Genomic DNA, 20,885 nt, shown 5'->3' on the forward strand with positions numbered 1-20,885 from the left:
TTTATTCCACTTTTATTAAAATGAGTGGAACAGACACACTTTCACACCAAATCAGTGACAAACAAACAATGTGAATTTTTCGCCCTTAAATATGTAATGCTGCACAGGCACAGGTTTAAAGTGTTGCTTGAGCAAAATGCATTGATTCACACAATCAAAATATCACAGAAAGCAAATAGAGTAAAGGTGATGAAATAAGGACATATAAGTCAAAGTCAGCAATTACAGCACAGAACAGTATGAGTTGTAAATGCTGAAACTGTTGAATTCATTGTGATAAATTAGTTGTAAACACCTGGTCAAGTTGCCAAAACAGCTTTGTTCCTCAGTAGTAATGTCTTAAACAGTAAAATATAACATTAAACTTATGGTTTTATCATACACACTGACCTATATGGCTGCAGGTTCAATAAATCATAGCAAGCTACCCCTGTGTTTTAGTGTCACCTTGATGCAACTTGGACATTCAGTCATGTATCGGTGAAGCACTTTTGTCATGTTTCAGAAAATCTTCTCAGACTATTTAAAATTATAGCTCTCATCATCATATTCCAGCTCGTCCTCCTGCTCCTCACCCAGTTGTCCATAGCGGAACTTGCGGTAAACCGTGCCGTCCTGCCCCATGTACACAATATCTTCATCTTCATCATCCTCATCGTCCGCCGGCCCGTCCCCGAGGTCCACAAGCTGATTCTCATTAAAGTGTCCTGAGCTGGAGCCGGCCTGGCCACCATAGGTAGAAGAGGACGACGTCAAGCCTCCACGATAGCTATCCTTACCGCTGCTGTGGCCCAGCTTCTCATAACCCCGGGCCACAGCGGTGTCAGGCCTTGGTCGTTTGGAGGAGCGTCTGATGAGCATAACTATGGCGACCAGAGCCAGCACCAGCAGGATGGAGGCGGTGATGAAGAGTGCCAGGTTGCCTGGGTACTCCTCTTCCTCAGGGTCATGCAGAGCAGAGTTTGAGCTGAGGACACACTTGCCTTGAAGGAGACAGATTGTGAATATAAGAAAGGTTTTCTAATAAAACAGGGTTCATGCACGTTTTAGCCAATACATTTCCATGACTTTTTCATGACTTTTCCAAGACTTCAGGGCAAGTTTATGACCATACAATTTTTAAAACATAAGTGCAGACATGGACAATAAAACCAAAAACCATCTAAAACTATAAATAAAACTGATATAATATAGTAGGTCTAAAACGAATGTGATAAAAATGTTGACACAATCTTTAATAATAAAATGTATGTCAGATCTTAGCTTGAAATAGCTTTTCTCCATTGATAAACTGAAACAAGATTGGTAGAGCAAATTTCCATGACTTTTCCAAAACCTTCTGGGTATTTTTATTTTTCTGAAACTTATCCAGGCCTGAAAATTGCTATTTTCAAATTCCATGACTTTTCCAGGTTTTTCATGTCCGTACGAACCCTAAATAAATTATGATGTATCATAATCAGTTTGCACAGGTGGCTGGTGATGATAGCGACCGACCATATGAATGGTCCTATTAAGATAAACTGCTTTTTAAAGTTGCTTTAGGCATTCTGAAACAAACAAACATTAGCCTATGTCATCTAACGTTTCATTACATCACTGTAGTGGGTGGAAAATGATTTATTGGAATTAGTGGAAGCTCTGGATGTAAACATGACTACAGACTTTATTGTTTACTACAATATACTCAAATTTTCAAGAAACTTCTAAAACTCACTCCAACAAAAATGTGAATGTAAAGTCAATGCAAAAAGCTTTTTTTACAGATCTATTTCACAAAACTGGTTCTTTATTGAACAAAAAGTGCATGTCAGTTTATGAAGCACTGTGTTAAAAAATATTCCAATTGTCCTACTAAAAGACATGAAAATGGAATAGAAAATGCAGTAGATATTCATAGACAAAACTTAAAAAGCATATATTATATCTATATAATTTTAAAAAGTGGTGACGACTGTAACATCTGAATGGGGACAGTAGATTTAGTTATACAGTCTTTTTTATATACAAATTTTGTTCTCTAACTTCTATTTCACATTTTTGTCATTGTGTATACAGAGGACTACATACAGCTCTGGAACAAAATTAAGAAAATACTTCAGTTTCTGAATCAGTTTCTCTGATTTTGCTTCTTATATGCCTACGTTTGAGTAAAATGAACACTGTTGTTTTATTCTATAAACTACAAACAACATTTCTCCCAAATCCCAAATAAAAATATTGTCATTTAGAGCATTTATTTGCAGAAAATGAGAAATGTCTGAAATAACAAAAAAGATGCAGAGCTTTCAGACCTCAAATAATGCAAAGAAAACAAGTTCATATTCATAAAATTTTAAGAGTTTACAAATCAATATTTGGTGGAATAACCCTGGTTTATAATCAGTTTCCATGTATCTTGGCATGTTCTCCTCCACCAGTCTTACACACTGCTTTTGGATACCTTTATTCCACTCTTGGTGCAAACATTCATGCAGTTCAGGCTGGTAATGGCTTGTAATCATCAATCTTCCTTTTGATTATATTCCAGAGGTTTGCAATTTAGTAAAATCAAAGAAGGTCATAATTTTTAAGTGGTCTCATATTATTTTCCAGAGCTGTATAGGTCACTTCACAAATAAACCATTTCAAATTGTTTCTAAGTGTAATTCATTACCTCTGGACTGTGTACAGTTACAGCACTCCTGTTCCTCTACTCTAGAATCTTCATCATGCTCGTTCCTACAGCAGGGCAGACAGCGCCCTTCGATGGTCAGAATGGACTCTGTAGAGCAAATCGTGCAGCTGTGTGGCCCGGGTCCTTTACACTCCAAACACGACTCATCACAGACTGCACAGTTATAACTCTGATCCTGTAAAAAAAAGAGATTGATATAATTAAGGTGCGAGAATGAGTTCCTAATGTGTAGGAATGAGATAATTAAGGTGTGTGAACAAGATCCTAATGCGTGGAAACGAGATAATTAAGGCATGAGAAAGTGATCATTTAAGCATGAGAACGAGATCCTAATGTGTGGGACACTCAAAAATATCGCCATAATTCATTCCAAGATAAAAATAATAAGAAACCATTTCACTCTCCATTTTCCATTACTCTTGGATTAAAGGAACTTTGATGTAATATTCCGTTTCTTTATTGGCATTAATTTACAGAAAAAGCAAGCTTTTTTTATCTTCTGGCTACCATCTCGTTCCCATGGCTTAATAAGTTTTGGCCATGACTTAATTATCTCATTCACATGCCTTAATTATCTAATTCCTACGCATTGGGATCTTGTTTCCTCGCTTTAATAAGTCTTGGCCACAGCTTAGGATGTAAGGGTATGTGTGGGTGTACATACACAAGTTTCAAGCAGATAGCAACTCTTCCTATAGAAATGATGTGTGTAATATATATATATATATATATAACACACATGATGTGTAAAATCATGTGCATTCTTTAATTATGCAGAATGATTGTTATATAATTTTAATGTGAACAGGACTGTGTGAAACTCAGAGACCACCAGTGATATCGGTTTAATACATTCAATAAATAAAAAAAAAATGTTGGCCTCTGACTTTTACAAAGTATTTTAGAGAACACATTGAAAATCACAGATGGAACATTTTATTAAGCACATACTGTATATTACTGCAGAAAAGGCTGAAAAATTAGCCACAGCTTAGGATATCATTCCCCTGATTTAATTAGTCGTGGCCACCCATTAATATATATTTTTTTTACATAATGTCATCTTAGGGGCTCCGCACCACAATAATAACATTCCAACAAAGTACAAAGTACTTCACATCGTTTAGGTAACAGTAATATTTGTACCTCAGATACAACATACTCCCCCATGCCACAGAGCGAATCACAAGCTCCCTCTGAGAGTGTGTATCCAGGACTGCACGAGCTGCAGTCCAGCATTCCTTTACCTGCCCAACAGAGACATATAAGACACCAATCAAAAAATAAGACATTTAAAAGAAACACACACACAGTGTACTGCAGAGTTCTGAACCTGCTCCACGTCATGATTTATGTGAGGGTTCTGTACCTGTACAGTTTCTGCAGGTGTGGTGGCAGAGCTCGCAGTTCCGGTGCTGTGTGTCACGGTAGTGCTGGAAGGGGCAGGAGGACACACAGCGGCCCTGCTCCCTCACCAACAGCAAGCCTTCCCTGCAGCTCACACAACCCTCAGCACCGCCTCGCACACACTCAGCACAGCTCTCCTGACAGCGCTCACACACCCTGGAGTCTGTGCTGGCATAGTGACTTCAGCACACAGAGAGAGGAGAGAGGTGTGTAAGGGTGAGTGTTGGGTATGTGTGAGTGTACAAACACACCTTTTACGCAAATAGCAACTCTTTCTATAGGCATTCTGTGTGTAATATATAAAACACAGATAAACTGTAAAATTGTGTGCATTCTTTTAAGGACGCAGAATCATTTTAATACCATTTTAATGTGAAGAGGACTCTGGGAAACTCAGAGACCACCAGTGGTATCGGTTAAATACATTCAATAAATAAAAAATATGAATAAAGATTGGGCTCTAGTATTTTTGAGAAATCCAGAAACAAATCACAGATGCTACATTTTATTAAGCACATACTGTATATTACTGAAAAGAAAGCAGATAAAAAGTATGCATATTGGCAATTGTGCTTTAAAGTTAATGAGAAACATGGTACAATTCAATAGAGCAAATTCAAATTACCCACACTGTCAAAACGTAGATTAATGTAATTGGACGTAACTCACCCAGGCCGGCAGGACTCCACACACTCCTTTCCCTCTCTGTAGAGATGATCCCTGCAGCTCAGGCACTCGTGACTGTGTCTGCCTATGCAGCTCAGACAGTTGGGATGGCATGGCTCACACCACAGAGTCTCCCCTCTAAAGAAGCCTGTGGGACACTCATCTACACACGTACCGTCTGCAAATACACAACAAAAGAGAGAAGAGACGTGTTAGAAACGTGTACTGCTAATGCAGCTATTGGCTTAACTCTTTAAAAGGAACCCTGGATGTTATCTTGTTTAATTTTTTGATAGATTTGATTTTTTAAATTTTCATCTTTAAAGAAAATAAATAAATTAAATTAGATAATTGAATTTTTGAGCATGTAAGGCACAGGGGTGTTGCCATGTTTTTCTCATAATCCAGCAGGTCTCGTCGCTGGGTGGTGAGACCTTTAAAGCTAAGCTAAGTTAAGTTAAGTAAACAAAACTAAAACAAAATGTTTTTTTTAAAGTCAAATGAGTACTCAATGTTAATCTACACAGATTTCTCTCCTGAAAACTGTTCATTTGGGTGAGTAAAGCACTTCTATTCACTTACAGTAAACCCTAGCGCTAGCTGCAGTTAGCGGCTAATGCCACCTGACAGCGCTACACTGAGGAACTCTGAGTGGTGTTACAGTAAGCCAGGGTGATATGAGCTAGCGGTTCGATCCACGTAGCTTGTTTTAACACAGTAAACACGCAGGCTACAGTCCTATATACGCCCCTCTTAATGGCGAAAGAGCTAGCTCTTAGCGCAGTTAGTTGGTAATGCTAATGCTGCTCCAGCAGTGCTCGCCGGGGTTAGTAGCAGACTACAATAATACTCATCTCTGAATGACAAAAAAGCTAGTGCTTAGTGCGGTTAGCAGCTAATGCTAATACTGGTGGAGAACTAAACTGAAACTCCTGTATAATGCTGTACTTCAGTAGAGTGGCTTTACTGCTCCTTATTACCTGACTGGTAAAATTCTGGTAAAACTGCAAAACAAAAAAAGGGATTTTAATTGTGCCTAAATACGTGAAAAATACTATATTTATATACGTATACTGATATATACTGGTACACTGGTATTGTCAGAGAATGTATAGACAAATGATCATATGTCTACCTAATTGTCTTTCAGGTTTGTCAGACACTTCTGTTCCTCTCTTTTCTTAGGCAATAATTGCTGTTTGCTGTTGATTTTTTATATTTTACAAGCCCAAAATGAATGGGTTGATGTTGTGCATTTAATCAAAATCACAGTTTATAAACTTTTGACATTTAGCTTCATTCGTCCCCATTCACTGAGGACTAACTCGTGGGCTCCCTCTAGACTCTCCATAAACCAACTCTGTTATTGTAATGCTTGCAGAAAGGCAACTTGCACAACTTGCAGTGAACTCTTTTCACCTGTATTTGACCTTGATATCTGTTTCATTGGAACCATCACAGCAGAACTTTCTCTGGACTCACTGAGCAGGTAGTGGTTTGGGTAGCAGCTGAGGCACTGGCTGTGGTCTGGACCAGAGCACTGATTGCAGTGCTTGTGGCACAGGTGGCATTCACCCTCACGGTCACTGTAGTGGTGCGAGGGGCAGGTAGTAGGTGTGGTACAGCGCCCGTGGCTGTCTGTCCTGAGGTCTTCGGAGCAGCTGGTGCAGTCAGTGTCCAGTGGACCCGAGCAGGTCCGACAGGTGCTGTGACACACTGAAAAAATAATATAATATTTTCAAATATATAATAACTTATAAAATAAATAACTACTAACTAATAATAAATAACTACTGCAGCATAACTTCCACATACACTGTATGCTTATTTACACTGTACTGACAAAACTATTGGGACACCTGCTCATTTGTTGATTTTATTTTTCTAAAATGAAGGGTATAAAAACAGTTTATCATATTTAGTACTACCTGCACTGCTTTCTATTAAATGTTGGAGAGATACTGATGAATCTGATGACGATAACCACCCCACCTCATCCCCAACTTCCTAGCACAAGTTTAATATCAATTTACAATATGTTACTCCTTAAGCCATTAAGGGCATTATATTATTAAAAATAGCCACAATTTCCTTCTTTATCCAGTTAACAAATAAATTCAGTTCAGTGCACATTAAAAGTTTTATATATTTTTTTTTATTTAAACTTTTATTAATATATTTGAAAGGACTGCAGTTCCTGTTCTTGAAGCTTTTTTGCACCGAGAGGAACTTTTTACTGAGCTGTGGATCCATTGTGATTGATTGTAATCCCATTTGTCTCTTGTCTGAGTGTATAATTGCTGTTTGCTCTTGTTTTTCTATTTTACTTGGCTAAAAACACACATATTGTGAGGAACAGCAGCAGGAGCTCCTCAGATAAAGTGCTGTTTTTATTTCTATCCAGGCAGGACAGATCATTTATTTCACAGTATGTTAGCTTGTTATTATAACTGGCTAGCATTAGCATTAGCATATGAAAAATGCATAGCGGTTTTAATTTCGCCTCCAGTGTATTGGATGAACCAGTATACTGCCCAGCACTAGTTATACAATATCAGGTTATATCACTATAATGTGAAGCAGAAAAAAGAGGGGGGTTATCTTGTCATTTATGCAGCATCCTTTTTTAACTCTGTATAGGTGTGTGTGTTCATACTCACCCATGCACTCCCCAGATCTGCTGTCCCTGTAAGTGTGTGAGGGGCAGGATGACACACATGCTCCATTGTGGAGGATGTTACTGGAATCGGCGCAGGTCTGACAGTCGTCAGGACCTGGCCCGTCACAGAGTTCGCAGTCTGAGTGACAGCGCACACACACTCCTTGCTCTGTGTCCTTAAAAAATCCTTCAGGGCATGCTGTTACACACTCCCCCTCATGTAGGAAAGCAGTCTCTTCACACTCTGAGCATGTAGAAAGAGAGAGAGAGAGAGAAAGAGAGAGAGGTTTATGTTGAGGTACAGTATGTGTGTTTATGTGCATGTAGTTATGTAATTATTGCTACAGTACTTTTTGTTAGACATTTGTCAGTTTTTATTTTCTTTTTCTATCCTAAAATGAATTGTGCATACAATGCTAGTCCCACACACTATTCTATGATAACAGTAAAGCCTGAAGGTGGTGCTATAGCAAAGCATTTTGGTTCATTAGTCATGCTTTGGATCATCATTTAGATTATTTTAGTGTGCCACTTGTAGGAAGTGCATTTTGGTGTGATTTAAAATGATCTCCTTAATACTCCCTAACTATTTGTACTTACTTTTAATACCTGCCTGTATACATAAACATTTGTCCCATTTGATTTCACATTGTTCACTTATTGCATTTATTTTTTTCTATCTTCAGTTTAACCATTTATGGCCATTATTTGTTTAACATTTGCAACATATACATTATACTAGTGCTGTCAACATTAACGTGTTAATCCATGCAGTTAATCTGGAAAATTTAACATTTACATTTACATTTAAGGTATTTAGCAGACGCCTTTATCCAGCGACTTACAACAATACTTCGATGTTACTTCAAATATCCAAAGCTATTTTGTAGACTAGGATCAAGAGGTACACAAAGCTTGATCATGTTTAGAACCTTTAGAATCATGTTTTTTGTTAAAATTTGTAAAAAAAAGTTTAGGAACTCTTTGAAAAGATGTGTCTTCAGTCGACAATTGAAGACTGCGAGTGACTCTGCTGTTCTGACAACCAGTGGAAATTCATTCCACCACCTTGGTGCAGCACAGAGAAGAGTCTGGATGTTTGTTTGTGTGTTTTGAGGGATGGAGGTTCGAGCCGAGCTGTACTGGAAGCTCTAAGAGCTCTTGGTACAGATCTGGCTTTGACCATTGCCATCAAGTATGAAGGAGCTGGCCCGTTTTTTGCCTGGCCAGAGTTAGGGTTTTGAATTGGATGCAGGTGGCAACAGGAAGCCAGTGGAGGGAACGCAGCAAAGGAGTCACATGACTGAACTTCGGAAGATTGAAGACGAGTCATGCTGCTGCATTCTGAATTAATTGTAGTGGTATGGTGGCTCGCAGTGGAAGACCAGCCAGTAGAGAGTTTAACGTTTCATTTGTTTTTTTACACAAATTAATCCCATGACAAATTTGTCAGAACCTGGAGACGCATTAGCAGTTTTATTTAGTGATACTTTTCAATTCAGAAGGTTGATGAGTTTTTATTTATGATAAAGTTTATGCTCTCTCTTTCTCTCTCTCTCACACACACACTGCAAAAGAGGAAACATGCAACTGCTGGCTGTTTAGTGTGAAATATGGAGCTACACTCAAATGTATTTTCTCCATTAAAACTCTCATATGAACTCAGCACATTACAATATTCTAATTTAGAACACAAAAATAACTACCCTGAGATGTTATGATACAGTAAAAAAAAGAATCTATTCTGCCAAGTGCCATTATTACTGTCCCCTTCCCAATACCAGCATTTACAAATATATATTTTGTCAGACTTAACAGAATACTGTTAAGATTGACACAGTTATTTTTTTTTATAGGATTGGCACCAATAATACATTTCTAAGTGTTTCTACTGATTATTTTATTCAAATCTTTGATTTAAATACCTACTATCAAAAGCTTAGTTTTAGGGATGAAAAAGTGTGATTAATTATGATTAAACACAGAAGTCTATAGTGATTAAGTTGATTCTTTTTTTTTGGTGGATTGACACCACTGCATTATACACATTATACATACATTTGCCCATCATGTTTAAACTTATTTATATGTTTTAAACTTTGAACTTTTGGTTAGATGCTAAATGCATCTAATCTAATAATTTAATTGTTTTACAGCAAAATAAACTGTATGGTAAAATAATATATATGATGAATGTGTTTAATCACATGCACCTTTGTAAATTGCTCTGCCAATAAAAATATAAATCATCGATCAGACCTATCATACAAACTTAATCAAACTCTACTATAAAAAGATGAGCTGTTTCTAGTGTGTCACTTTCTTACTTGTACACTGGCCTTCCTCTGAGCACAGGAGACAGGCCTGTGGGCACTGCACACACTCCCCACTCCGCTGAGTGTGTGCAGGTGGGCATGACTGCACACACTGGTGTTTGTGGAGAAGTAAGGGCTGCTGACAGCTGAGACAGTTTGTGGCGTTGTGCTCACACGATGCACAGCCTGGTGCACAGCTCTTACACACCAGTCCTGCAGGGTAGCCTCTGTAACAGTGCACACACAGACACACACAAAGAGGTTCTAAAAATGCATTTTTGCACATCTTTCTCTAAATAAAGCTCTCACTGAATTGCAGTTCTATTTCCAATTGTACTACATATAATACATCAGTAGTAATAAATGCTTCAGACCTGGAGCACTGCTGCACACACTGTCCACTCTGCAGGTAGAGGGCATTCTTGCGAGTTGATAAGCAGCGAGTGCAGCGCTGCCCATCCTGGCACTGGGAGCAGCCCTGTGGGCATGCCTCACACTGTCCACTTTCCTTGTTGCCAAAACTGCCCACTGGGCAGCGTGTGACACACAGCTGCTCAGTGGTCAGATACCGCCCTGAAACACACAGACAATGTATAAAAAAATGATCTAATACCATATACATAATCGATCTAGGGCAAATATAATACATTTTTTTAAAGATAATGTACAGGGATTGGACAATGAAACTGAAACACCTGGTTTTAGACCACAATAATTGATTGTGGTGATGGACATTGAATTCTGCCGTGATTTGATCAGCCGTGGTTTTATGTTTTTTGGATACAATCCGGGTTAGCACCCGAACATCCCTTTCAGACAGCTTCCTCTTGTGTCCACAGTTAATCCTGTTGGATGTGGTTGGTCCTTCTTGGTGGTATGCTGACATTACCCTGGATACCGTGGCTCTTGATACATCACAAAGACTTGCTGTCTTGGTCACAGACGCGCCAGCAAGACGTGCACCAACCATTTGTCCTCTTTTGAACTCTGATATGTCACCCAGAATGTTGTGTGCATTGCAATATTTTGAGCAGAACTGTGCTCTTACCCTGCTAATTAAACCTTCACACTCTGCTCTTACTGGTGCAATGTGCAATTAATGAGGATTGGCCAATTTAGCCATGAAACCTCCCACACTAAAATGACAGGCGTTTCAGTTTCATTTTCCAACCCCTGTAAATGTATATTATAGCCCTCTATTATTTTCTTCATGGTCCTTTCTGTTCTTGTCTTGTCTTCTTGTCTGACTTTCCTAGTCTGTTTGTTTTCCCTCCCACATGCTCTTTAACACATGGCTCTGTTTTGTTGCTGTCTTGTCTCAGCTCTAGTCTTGTCCAGTAATTAGTGTTCACAGCTGTGTCTAGTTTGTTACTTAGCATAAAATGTTCCTAGTTACCTCAACCCTACATATACCTCATGTTTTCCTTTGTTCTGTGTCCTGCTTTGTCTGACCCTCTGTATAACTGGTATTATTTGGGTATAGTTTGTTAACTTTATTCTGTTTTTTTTTTTTTGTCATAGTGTTGTTCTATCCTTTGTTACTTTTCTAGTGAAACCGCTTTGGATTGCATCCTGCCTCCAAGTCTCAGTCATTACAAAAGTAGCTTATATTAGCTTCTATGAAACATTAACACAAAAAGCTAATTAGCAAGCTAAATAGTTCACTGCTAATATCAGAAATAAAATTATGTGTTTAGTTAGGTTGCACTGCACAGAAAAGCTAAGAATGCAGTAGCTAAACTGCACCCAGTGATGGTCTACATTAGATGATGTCTTAGGGACCAGCTTGTATTTGTAAAAGCCCAAATTCACATTGCAAATTATATTTAAGATCTGATAATTATTTTATTGTTCTTATATTATGAGATATAAAATAATTTTGCAGATAATTTTGCTTGTTTTAAATGCATTTCTTTGACACAAGCAAAATGACTTAATAATGATGATAATTTTCTTCCAACAGAATAAGGCAGACTAAGTTTTATATTACATAAAACAGTACTTAAATATATAGTACATAAAATCAATAAAAACAAGTAGAAATAATTAGAAATAAGCTAATTAATCATTAAACAACAAAGAAGGCTTTGCAGTATATATTGTAAAGGAAATACATATATACAGAAAGTGACAGAAATGGAGGGATAGGGTCACACACCTGTGATGCAGGTGTTGCACTGATTCTTCAGCCTGCCCCAGCAGGTCTCACAAGAAGAATGGCATGACTCACACTCACCATCATCTAAATAACACATACAAACAAAGCTATTTAGCATGAAACCCACCTGCATACAATGTTATGCTTATTTAAGAAAAGCCAAACTTCTTTTAACATTTATAACCTTGTACAAAAGTGTAAGCTTAAGCTAATTGTGAGCTATAGTTTTTTTTTTGTTATTTTAAATATTTCCTTTATTTCAAAGTCCTTAAAGAAATCTGTCACCTGCAGCTAATAGAAACCACATTAAAAGTCAACGGTCACAGGAAAAGCACTACAATGGTTCAAGAGACAGACTTATATTTATCAGTTTGTAAATTTAAATGTAAATGAAGCATCTGTACATAAACAACTGTGGCATCCCACAATGTTCTGTTCTAGCAGGTCTACTATTTGCATTATATATGCTACCACCAGTGTACTGTTATATATCACACAATCCAGGTGATACACTTTTTCTCAATTTGGTTGAGAATCGTTATATATAGAATAAATAAATAAACAGACAACAGTAAATTTGTTTAAATCTAATTTTATATCTTAGATCTTTCTTTAATGTAAAGGTTATTGAATTGAACCAACTGCTATTGAAAAGGCCATAGCAGGAAATAAGATCAGACTCACCAGAGACGTAGGTTTTAGCAGGACATATGTCCTGCTCAGCCACACACTCTCCACTTGCCAGAACCAGGCTTTCGTGGCAGATGACACACTCATCATCTCCTGGTCCACTGCAGGTCTGGCAGTCCGCATGACACTCCTCACACTCCTGAGTGTCCTCATCACCGTAAAAACCTTCTGGACACTCTGGTACACACTTCCCATCTGCACGAAATGACTGTTATTGGCCATTATTTTTGACAGGTCTAAACAAATGTCTTGCAAAATAAATAAATAAATAAATAAATGAATGAATAAATAAATGAATAAATAAATGAATAAATAAATGAATAAATAAATGAATAAATAAATGAATAAATAAATAAATAAATAAATAAATAAATAAATAAATAAATAAATAAATAAATAAATAAATAAATAAATAAATAAATAAATAAATAAATAAATATATATATATATATATATATATATATATATATATATATATATGTTACAGAAGTGAGGGAATGGACGTAAGTGCAGAATAATTATATTTATTTAAATTAACAAACTAAAACAAATTAACAAACAAACAAACAAACAAAATAAACCAAAGTTACACTGAATACAAAACTACAAAACACTAAACTTGAAAAAAGGAAGCTAACAAACATCAAGAGACATGAAACAAACCTGATCACGGACAGCAAACAAACTAACAAAAGACTAGACAAAGAAGGCTTGAAACAAAGGGGCTTATATACACATGGAGGGAACAGGAATCTGGAAACACCTGAGGATCAATCAAGAGGGGGCGGGGTTACAAATAACTAATGACAGGGTGGGGCTAGGGCGGAGACAGGACCAAAACACAACAATAGCACATGGCTGGGAAACATGACAGGTAAACAGAGTGGCAGGAGCACACAAGACCAAATGAGGGAGAAACATGACAGACATGGGCTAAACTGTGACAATATATATATATATATATATATATATATATATATATATATATATTTTTTTTTTTTTTTTTTTCTTCCTTTTCTCTTGCTCTCTAAACAGGTACCCAAACAAATCTGAGACAATTCATTACAGTAATCATTAGATCCTACTTGAAATTCCATGTCTAACGTGTGTGAAAAGTCTTTAACTATAACTTGAAGATCATTGCTGAAGGGTGCCTTCATATATTTGACTATATATTGTCACTGATATGTAAAAACCTTGTACCTTTTTTTTATTCCAGGTGATTTAAAAGCCTTTCTATTAGCCAATTCATAATGAACTTCTGATGCATTGTAAAAACAACTGTTAGGTTTGCATTATGTCAAAATGTCAAAATGGCAAAATTAAAGAAACGTTGTTTTGCAGGACAAGGATAAGACATTGGGTCATTGTCACACGGAGCTCTTTTGATACCGGCGCCAGGCGCAGATACACCACACCATACCATACCATATTTTTCACTCATGTCATCATGCTCATTGCTATCTTACAGTTTGCGAACAGTCTATTTTCCCACCTTGTGCCTGCATTGTTTAAATAGGAACTAAGCTTGTGAATATAAATCGATGGGCGTGGTGGTCTGAAAGTGGGGTGTGTTTAGGTAAATATTTCTTTCTTGTCAACAGAAAACACAGGTGCACCACTGACTGAAAAAACTTAAACAGTCAACTGTCAGATTCATTGCTATCTTAGCAAATTAAGAGAATTAATGCATGGATTTTGAGCATTTCAAGCATTACCTGATAAGAACAGGTCAGTCTCGCACCAGTAGCACTCATCTTCATCACAGCTGACACAGTCAGGATCGCAGGCCACACAGCCCATTGTCTCCTCTACAGGATATGTCTTGGCAGGACAGTGTTTAAAGCAGCCGTCTTCATACCTGTACCACACATCCACAGACACAGCACAAAAATACATATATGCTTTAGTCATAACTCTCTCAACACCAAATAAACAGATCAAAGCTTTAGAGAAGATGATCTTACTTATAGTAGCCTTCAGTGCAGGACAGGCAGTGTTTGGGGTTATCTGTAACGGCAGAAGACAATATAATCAGGTTATATGGATAAACAATCGAACAATTACATAGCTCATAATGACTGTCAATGTTTGAATGTTTGCCTTAATAAAAGTCAACTATGTCAAACCTCTGGAATTTTTATTGACTATAAACCTGGCTAATTAATACTGGTTGAAAAGTGTTAACCAGAATAGTGTGTGGCAGTATTGCTGTGTATGAGATAGATAACCAATCAGGACTTACAAAGGACACATTTTTTGCAGCCTTCTTCACATGCCATACAGTCATCATACTCAGGGTCTTCAACCTCTCCTACAATCACACACACAAATACACCATGGTTATTTGTTTTATTCACTATTTTGGTAACTATTTTTTAAACAGTAACTTATGAAAACTCTATTATTATTTTATACAAAATCAGTTTAACAAAATAGCAAATGTAACACAAATAGTAAAAAGCTCTGTAATAACTAAAATCTGTGGTTGTGGTTGGTGTGGCGCAGTGGATAACACCACCGCCTGCCAGTGAGCTTCCATGTGGGAGACTGGGGTTCAATTTCAGTGTGATTATGCTCTGCTACACCAATAAGAGTCCTTGGGTAAGAGTCCTAACACTACGTTGGCCCAACTCTGTAATAGGAACAACCTTGTAAGTATCTCTGGATAAGAGCATTAGCTAAAAATGCTGTAAATGTAAATGTACCACAAAACTAATTAAAACTGCAAACAAACAGTTTAAAAAAGTAAATAGCAAAACAAATACAGAATAGATTGCTCTCAAGAATATTGCAAGGTTTTTTTTTTCATGTCAAATATTTTGCCAATACTGTTGCATGCATTAAGATATGGCACACACCTAATCAAGAGGGTGTTAGCTTGTTGATTGAGTAAAATCTAACCATATTGTGACTAGCTAACTGGACACCATGCCAAGAGAACACTGACTGAGAACATACACTGAGAGGACATAACATTAGCTGGTAAAAGTTAACTGCAGTGTATTTGTAACAGTGCTAAAAACAAAGCTATGCTGTGCCATGCTTAGTGGCTCTTGTGAGCGGTTGCTGTGCTGTAACCTGGCCAATCAATGTAAAGAATTCCTGTCACCATGATTCTATTTATCAAAGAACAACATACTCATTAATACTTAACCAATTAATTTTATAAAACTTTTATTTTATAAAAATGTTTCAGCTTTTTTACACTCTTTTTATTATTTTGTTTTTATTTCAGTTTATGTATTAGCATTTCAATTCAATTCAAGTATTTGACAAAGCAGGAATCAACAACCCCAAAAATAAAGTCAGTTCATCCAGACGTGATATTTATTACCTTGTTCCAGCGCACAATTAAAGAAGCAGACTTTAGATGCCAAATATGTCTTTGGGTGTCTATTGGGTGCACAAGCATTAGCATTAGCTGCTAACTGCTAGTGGCTACACTGAGGAAGCCTGAGTGTTCCGGTAAGCCAGGGCGATATTAGCTAACAGCTTGTAACTTTTACACAGTAAACATGCAGACTACAGTCCAATACACTCCCCTCTGAACAGTGAAAGAGCAAACTAGCGCTTAGCGGCTAATGCTAATACTGCTACAGAGTGCTAGTCGTTGTCACTCCCCGATCTGTACCCCCTGCCCGATTTGTGCCGCGCATGCGCACGCATGCGCACTGCAAACTGAGCGAGATGAGCAGGGGCACAGATCGGGTAGGTAATGCCAAGGTGTACTTCCGCCCACACTGTCGCAAACAGCTCGTACACTGTGGTGTCAAAATTAAGGATTTTAAGTTTTACAGAGCTGTGCAGAGTACATTTTCGTTAAATTCAGCATTCACGCCATCCTCCAACGAAGGAATGGGCAAGGAAAGTGTGTGTGTGTGTGTGTGTGTGTGTGTGTGCGTGTGTGTGTTGAGAGAGATATGGGTTCGCTCTCATGCTTTTTCTGAGAGTAAAATAAACTGATATTTTGATGAATGTGTTGTACCTGTTATTTATAATAATTTGCTGTGTATTTTAAGAATAAAAAGAATTTTTAAATGTGAAGTAATTTACAGACTTGGTATATGTAACAAAAAATAAATAAAAACACAGCAGGCTCACACATTTTAACAGATTATTTTCGATTTTTAATTATTTTAAACACCTATCTGTCTATCTAGAATTCAGAAAACGGAAGTTAAGCTTGATCAGCGATCTCACAGCACCGACAACTGTTGACAGCCGTGGCTGCCCGATCTGCGCCCCCTGCTCAGTGTGCAGTGCGCATGCGTGCGCATGCGCGGCACAAATCGGGCAGGGGGTACAGATCGGGGAGTGACAGTCGTGGTTAGGAGCAGGCTACAAGCCAATAATACTCAACTATGAACTCCTTTACTGCTCCTTACAATCTGACTGGTAAAATTCATAAGGCACACTGGATTATAAGGCACAATGACGATTTGTGGGAAAATGAAAGGATTTTAAGTGTGCCTTATAGTGTGATAAATATGGTACATTTGAGACAAGGTGTAAAACATAATTAATATAATAATAACTATGCAAAATAGCTAGCCATTAATACATTATAATACAGAATAAGCAATGTCTCCTACCCTCTCCACACTCGAGGGGAGTGCAGGTTCCTTGGCTGAGGTAGTACGAGCTGTTGCATTTGAGGCAGTGTGTGGCAGAGGTGCACAGCCTGCAGTGCTCCTGACATGGCTCACAGGTCTTTAGCACAGTGTGGAAGTGAGCCTCGGGACAGGCAGCCACACAATTTCCACCATGCAGGTACCGATCCACTCCAAACTTATCTGTAACAGTAACATAACATAATCACAGCAACATAATCACATAAAAAAAAAATCAGTTATAAGTACAGATGCATTTAGTTGCCAGTAAAGGCCAGCTGTTTGAACCACTGAAAAGAAAACATAAAACACAGCTTGTATTGTGTTAAAAGGTTTTAGTTTTATATTGGGAAGTAGGGTATTGTAGTTTTCACCAAGTTCTCAGTGATTTTAGTCTCTTCTGAATGCAAAAACATATTCAAACATATTTATAGACTGTGCGTCACTGCGACAATAAAGATTCAGTTAATAGACCACAGCTTCCATGTCTAAGCATTTTTTTCCCTATGAGAAAAATTAATGGGCTTTTCAAAAACTCGCCTTTGTCACATTCTGTGGTAAATAAATATGTTTCGAACCCTGTGTGTTTTATTCTGTGCACATTTACTTCCTAAAAAACACAGGATCCTCTGAATCACAAGATCTTTTAAGAGTTGTAATGAGAAAAATGCTAGCTTTAAGCTAATGCTACAGCGGAGTGAACTTATCTCCCAGCGCAGCTGCAGAAATATCAGCAGGGGACCCTTTTTACAGCATATTACACACAGCTGATCCAACTAATGAATTAACTGCCCTCACTGAGGAGAGCTGAGAGTGTTAAAGCAGAAATTCACTAACCCAACAGCACAGAGTTACCCCAGACCCAGCTTTAAATGCTATAACACATTTTACCATTTACTGTCTTGATTATGCAGTGAAATAAATTAGAGATGTTTGGTGCTTCTGCTTCGTTGTTTTAATACATTAAGCCACATTAACATTTGTCCTTATAATATGTTTCAGTGGGGAAAAAACCCACATTAAGCCTTTTTACATTAAGCCTTTTACACTATGGCTCTTAAATTAGCTGGGTTAGCTCTGTGGTTCTGGAGTAACTCTCTCCTGCTAGTTTTCCTGCTGTATCACAGGCAGGCAGGGGCAGGGCAGGGCAGACACTTAGTTGATTAAGTTAGTTAGTTTTAAGTTGATTATTTGGATCAGCTGTGCTGTAATTAGTATTAATTAATGACCGTAATTTAGTACTAAACTCTGTGGCGAAGCACTGCTCCTGAACTCTTACTGCCTAAAGTGCCCTTTTGTAAAAAAAAAAAAAAATCGTAAGTTTATGTGTGAAAGTCCCGTTTTGGCTTGGAAACTACCGTATTTTACCCTTCTTTCCTGCCGTTTTCACTTTTTTTCCCGTAAAATGGGTGAGACAAAGGGTGAGACAAAGGTAGTCCACCCTTTGTTATCTAGATAGATTTTTAGATTCTTCTTATTGTTACAGCATCTGGAAGAGCAACAGTCAATGGATCATCACAGACTTCAATTCATCATCGTTTTAATTTGTTTAGGAACAGGTCTCCCATTAATAAGGGCCGAATAATCCCTTGAGACCTGGTGAGACAAAGGTAGTCCACCCTTTGTTCTCTAGATAGTATTTTTAAGGTAAAAATATAAAGTGTAATATTCTTTAAAATAAGATAACATAAGATTACATTTAGTTGAACATTTTTGAAAACTTTATAGAATCTGTAAGAGCAACAATGACGGTTAATCAGTTAATCAGATTTAATTGTTAATAGTTAATCAGATTTTCTTGTTTACTGATATTTAATTGGTCACCACCTGATCTGATGAGAAATCGGTCAGATTATACATGACTTTTGTAATTGCATTTAAGTATTACAATCTTTTATATATTTTCTGAGTGTTTGACTGACTGTATCATGAAATTTAAAAAAAAAAAAAAAATGAGAAATGTAATACCCCTTTGATTTGCTTCTACAGAGCTACACAGCTACATAATTTAACAGTGTTTGTCATGATTGTTTGTCTAATGTAAATATATCTAATATTAGGGGTGTGACGAGACATTAATATCATGAGACGAGACGAGACGAGATTTAAAAATAAAAATTTAAAGAAAACGTCAAATGAAAAATGGCTTGAAAACTATTTTTTTATTTTTTAACTAGTTTTATTTGACAAAATCATATAACACACACTTAACAGACTGGTTTCTCTCATACATTGATTCTATAAGAAAATGAAATAAGAATAAAAAATAAAAATAAAACTTTTCTAGGTCTTATATAGTGCAAACAATAAGTGCAAACCACAACCAGTCATATTAAGACTATGGTTTGTGTTTTTTTTTCTCCTAAATCTCTTGCAATTTAACCATAACCAGTCATATTAAGCCAACCAGTGTGTTAAAAAGTGCCAAAACAATTGAAACTGTATTATCAGCGCTAACAATCATGATACTCATGAAGTGCACTGCATGCATTTGAAGCTAATAATATACTCATATGATCAAAACAAAACTACGCTAATACAATACACTAATAAAAAAATTATAACTAAATATCTACCTTTAGCAGTTGTATCTTACCTTTGTCACAGCTGGTGCAGTTAGCAGGACCAGCATCCACACAATCTGCACAGGTGTGGTCACACACTTGACACTGCCCATTAGACTGGTACTTTCCCTCTGAGCAGCGCGCTGTGCAACGACCCTCATCTAACCAGCTGAGAAGCAAGAGCAGAAACAGATCAACTAAGCTAAACAAAGTCATTCACGAACACTGTATTCATTTATTTGACTAAGAACTATTTTTGTAAAAAAAAAATGTATGCACCACTATATCATTAAACAAGAATTTAACCTGTTTTCAAAAAAAAGATTAGTTCAATTTCACTAGCAGCTCACCAGATTTCATTATAATGTAATAACAAACCAGACTGACATTTTTATTAATAGGAATTTATATTAAATTATTTTTTTCCAAAAACAAGCCAAACAATGATAAACAATTTGGCACTAGGGGATTTTTAATTACATAGCCCAAATTAACTTTTGACTACCATTTAAAAAAAATGTATTTTAATATGGTTTTTATATCAAAGCACAATACATATACTTCTGCAAGTCAATTCTATTAACCTCAGCAGTGCTGATATTAGGACCGTTATTATTTACATTATATATGCTCCCACTGGGCAAAGTTATTAGAAAACATGATGTGAATTTTCATTGTTATGCGGATGACACGCAGCTCTTCATATCAGCCAAACCTGATGACAGAGTGAGATTAAAGAAAATCGAGGATTGTGTAGAAGATGTAAAATCATGGATGTCGCACAACTTCCTCCTATTAAATAGTGATAAAACAGAAGTTCTCCTATTAGGCCCCAAAGCTGCTAGAAATAAATTATCAGACTTAATGCTAAATCTGGCTGACTTCTCAGCCACCCCTGGTTCAGCAGCTAAAAACCTTGGAGTTATCATAGATTCAGATCTAGCATTCGATAAACACATATCTAATGTTACTAGAACAGCTTTTCTACACCTCCGTAATATTGGCAAGCTAAGAAATGCCCTATCACTGCATGACGCAGAAAAATTAGTACATGCCTTTATTACCTCAAGGCTAGATTATTGTAATGCGCTACTGTCTGGATGTTCCGGCAGTAACTTAAATAAACTTCAGCTAGT

The 20,885-nt window shown here is 37.0% G+C and overlaps 1 protein-coding gene across 1 annotated transcript in view; it reads right to left on the minus strand.

Moving 5' to 3' along the window:
* pcsk5a (proprotein convertase subtilisin/kexin type 5a) overlaps window positions 1-20,885 on the minus strand; it is a 41,877-nt gene continuing 20,992 nt past the window's right edge. Inside the window, exons 22-37 of the mRNA XM_049474316.1 lie at window positions 19,782-19,918; window positions 17,168-17,368; window positions 14,818-14,886; window positions 14,540-14,582; window positions 14,291-14,433; window positions 12,567-12,767; window positions 11,883-11,966; window positions 10,099-10,297; window positions 9,737-9,951; window positions 7,411-7,653; window positions 6,233-6,466; window positions 4,754-4,928; window positions 4,047-4,264; window positions 3,824-3,924; window positions 2,657-2,852; window positions 1-983 (exon numbers count right to left, since the gene is read on the minus strand). Of these exons, the coding sequence (XP_049330273.1) occupies window positions 520-983; window positions 2,657-2,852; window positions 3,824-3,924; window positions 4,047-4,264; window positions 4,754-4,928; window positions 6,233-6,466; window positions 7,411-7,653; window positions 9,737-9,951; window positions 10,099-10,297; window positions 11,883-11,966; window positions 12,567-12,767; window positions 14,291-14,433; window positions 14,540-14,582; window positions 14,818-14,886; window positions 17,168-17,368; window positions 19,782-19,918 (2,923 nt within the window). The 3' untranslated portion in view covers window positions 1-519. The remainder of the gene's footprint in view (window positions 984-2,656; window positions 2,853-3,823; window positions 3,925-4,046; window positions 4,265-4,753; window positions 4,929-6,232; window positions 6,467-7,410; window positions 7,654-9,736; window positions 9,952-10,098; window positions 10,298-11,882; window positions 11,967-12,566; window positions 12,768-14,290; window positions 14,434-14,539; window positions 14,583-14,817; window positions 14,887-17,167; window positions 17,369-19,781; window positions 19,919-20,885) is intronic.

The sequence above is a fragment of the Astyanax mexicanus genome, chromosome 1 (genome assembly GCF_023375975.1).
Source record: "Astyanax mexicanus isolate ESR-SI-001 chromosome 1, AstMex3_surface, whole genome shotgun sequence".
Classification (NCBI taxonomy): domain Eukaryota; kingdom Metazoa; phylum Chordata; class Actinopteri; order Characiformes; family Acestrorhamphidae; genus Astyanax; species Astyanax mexicanus.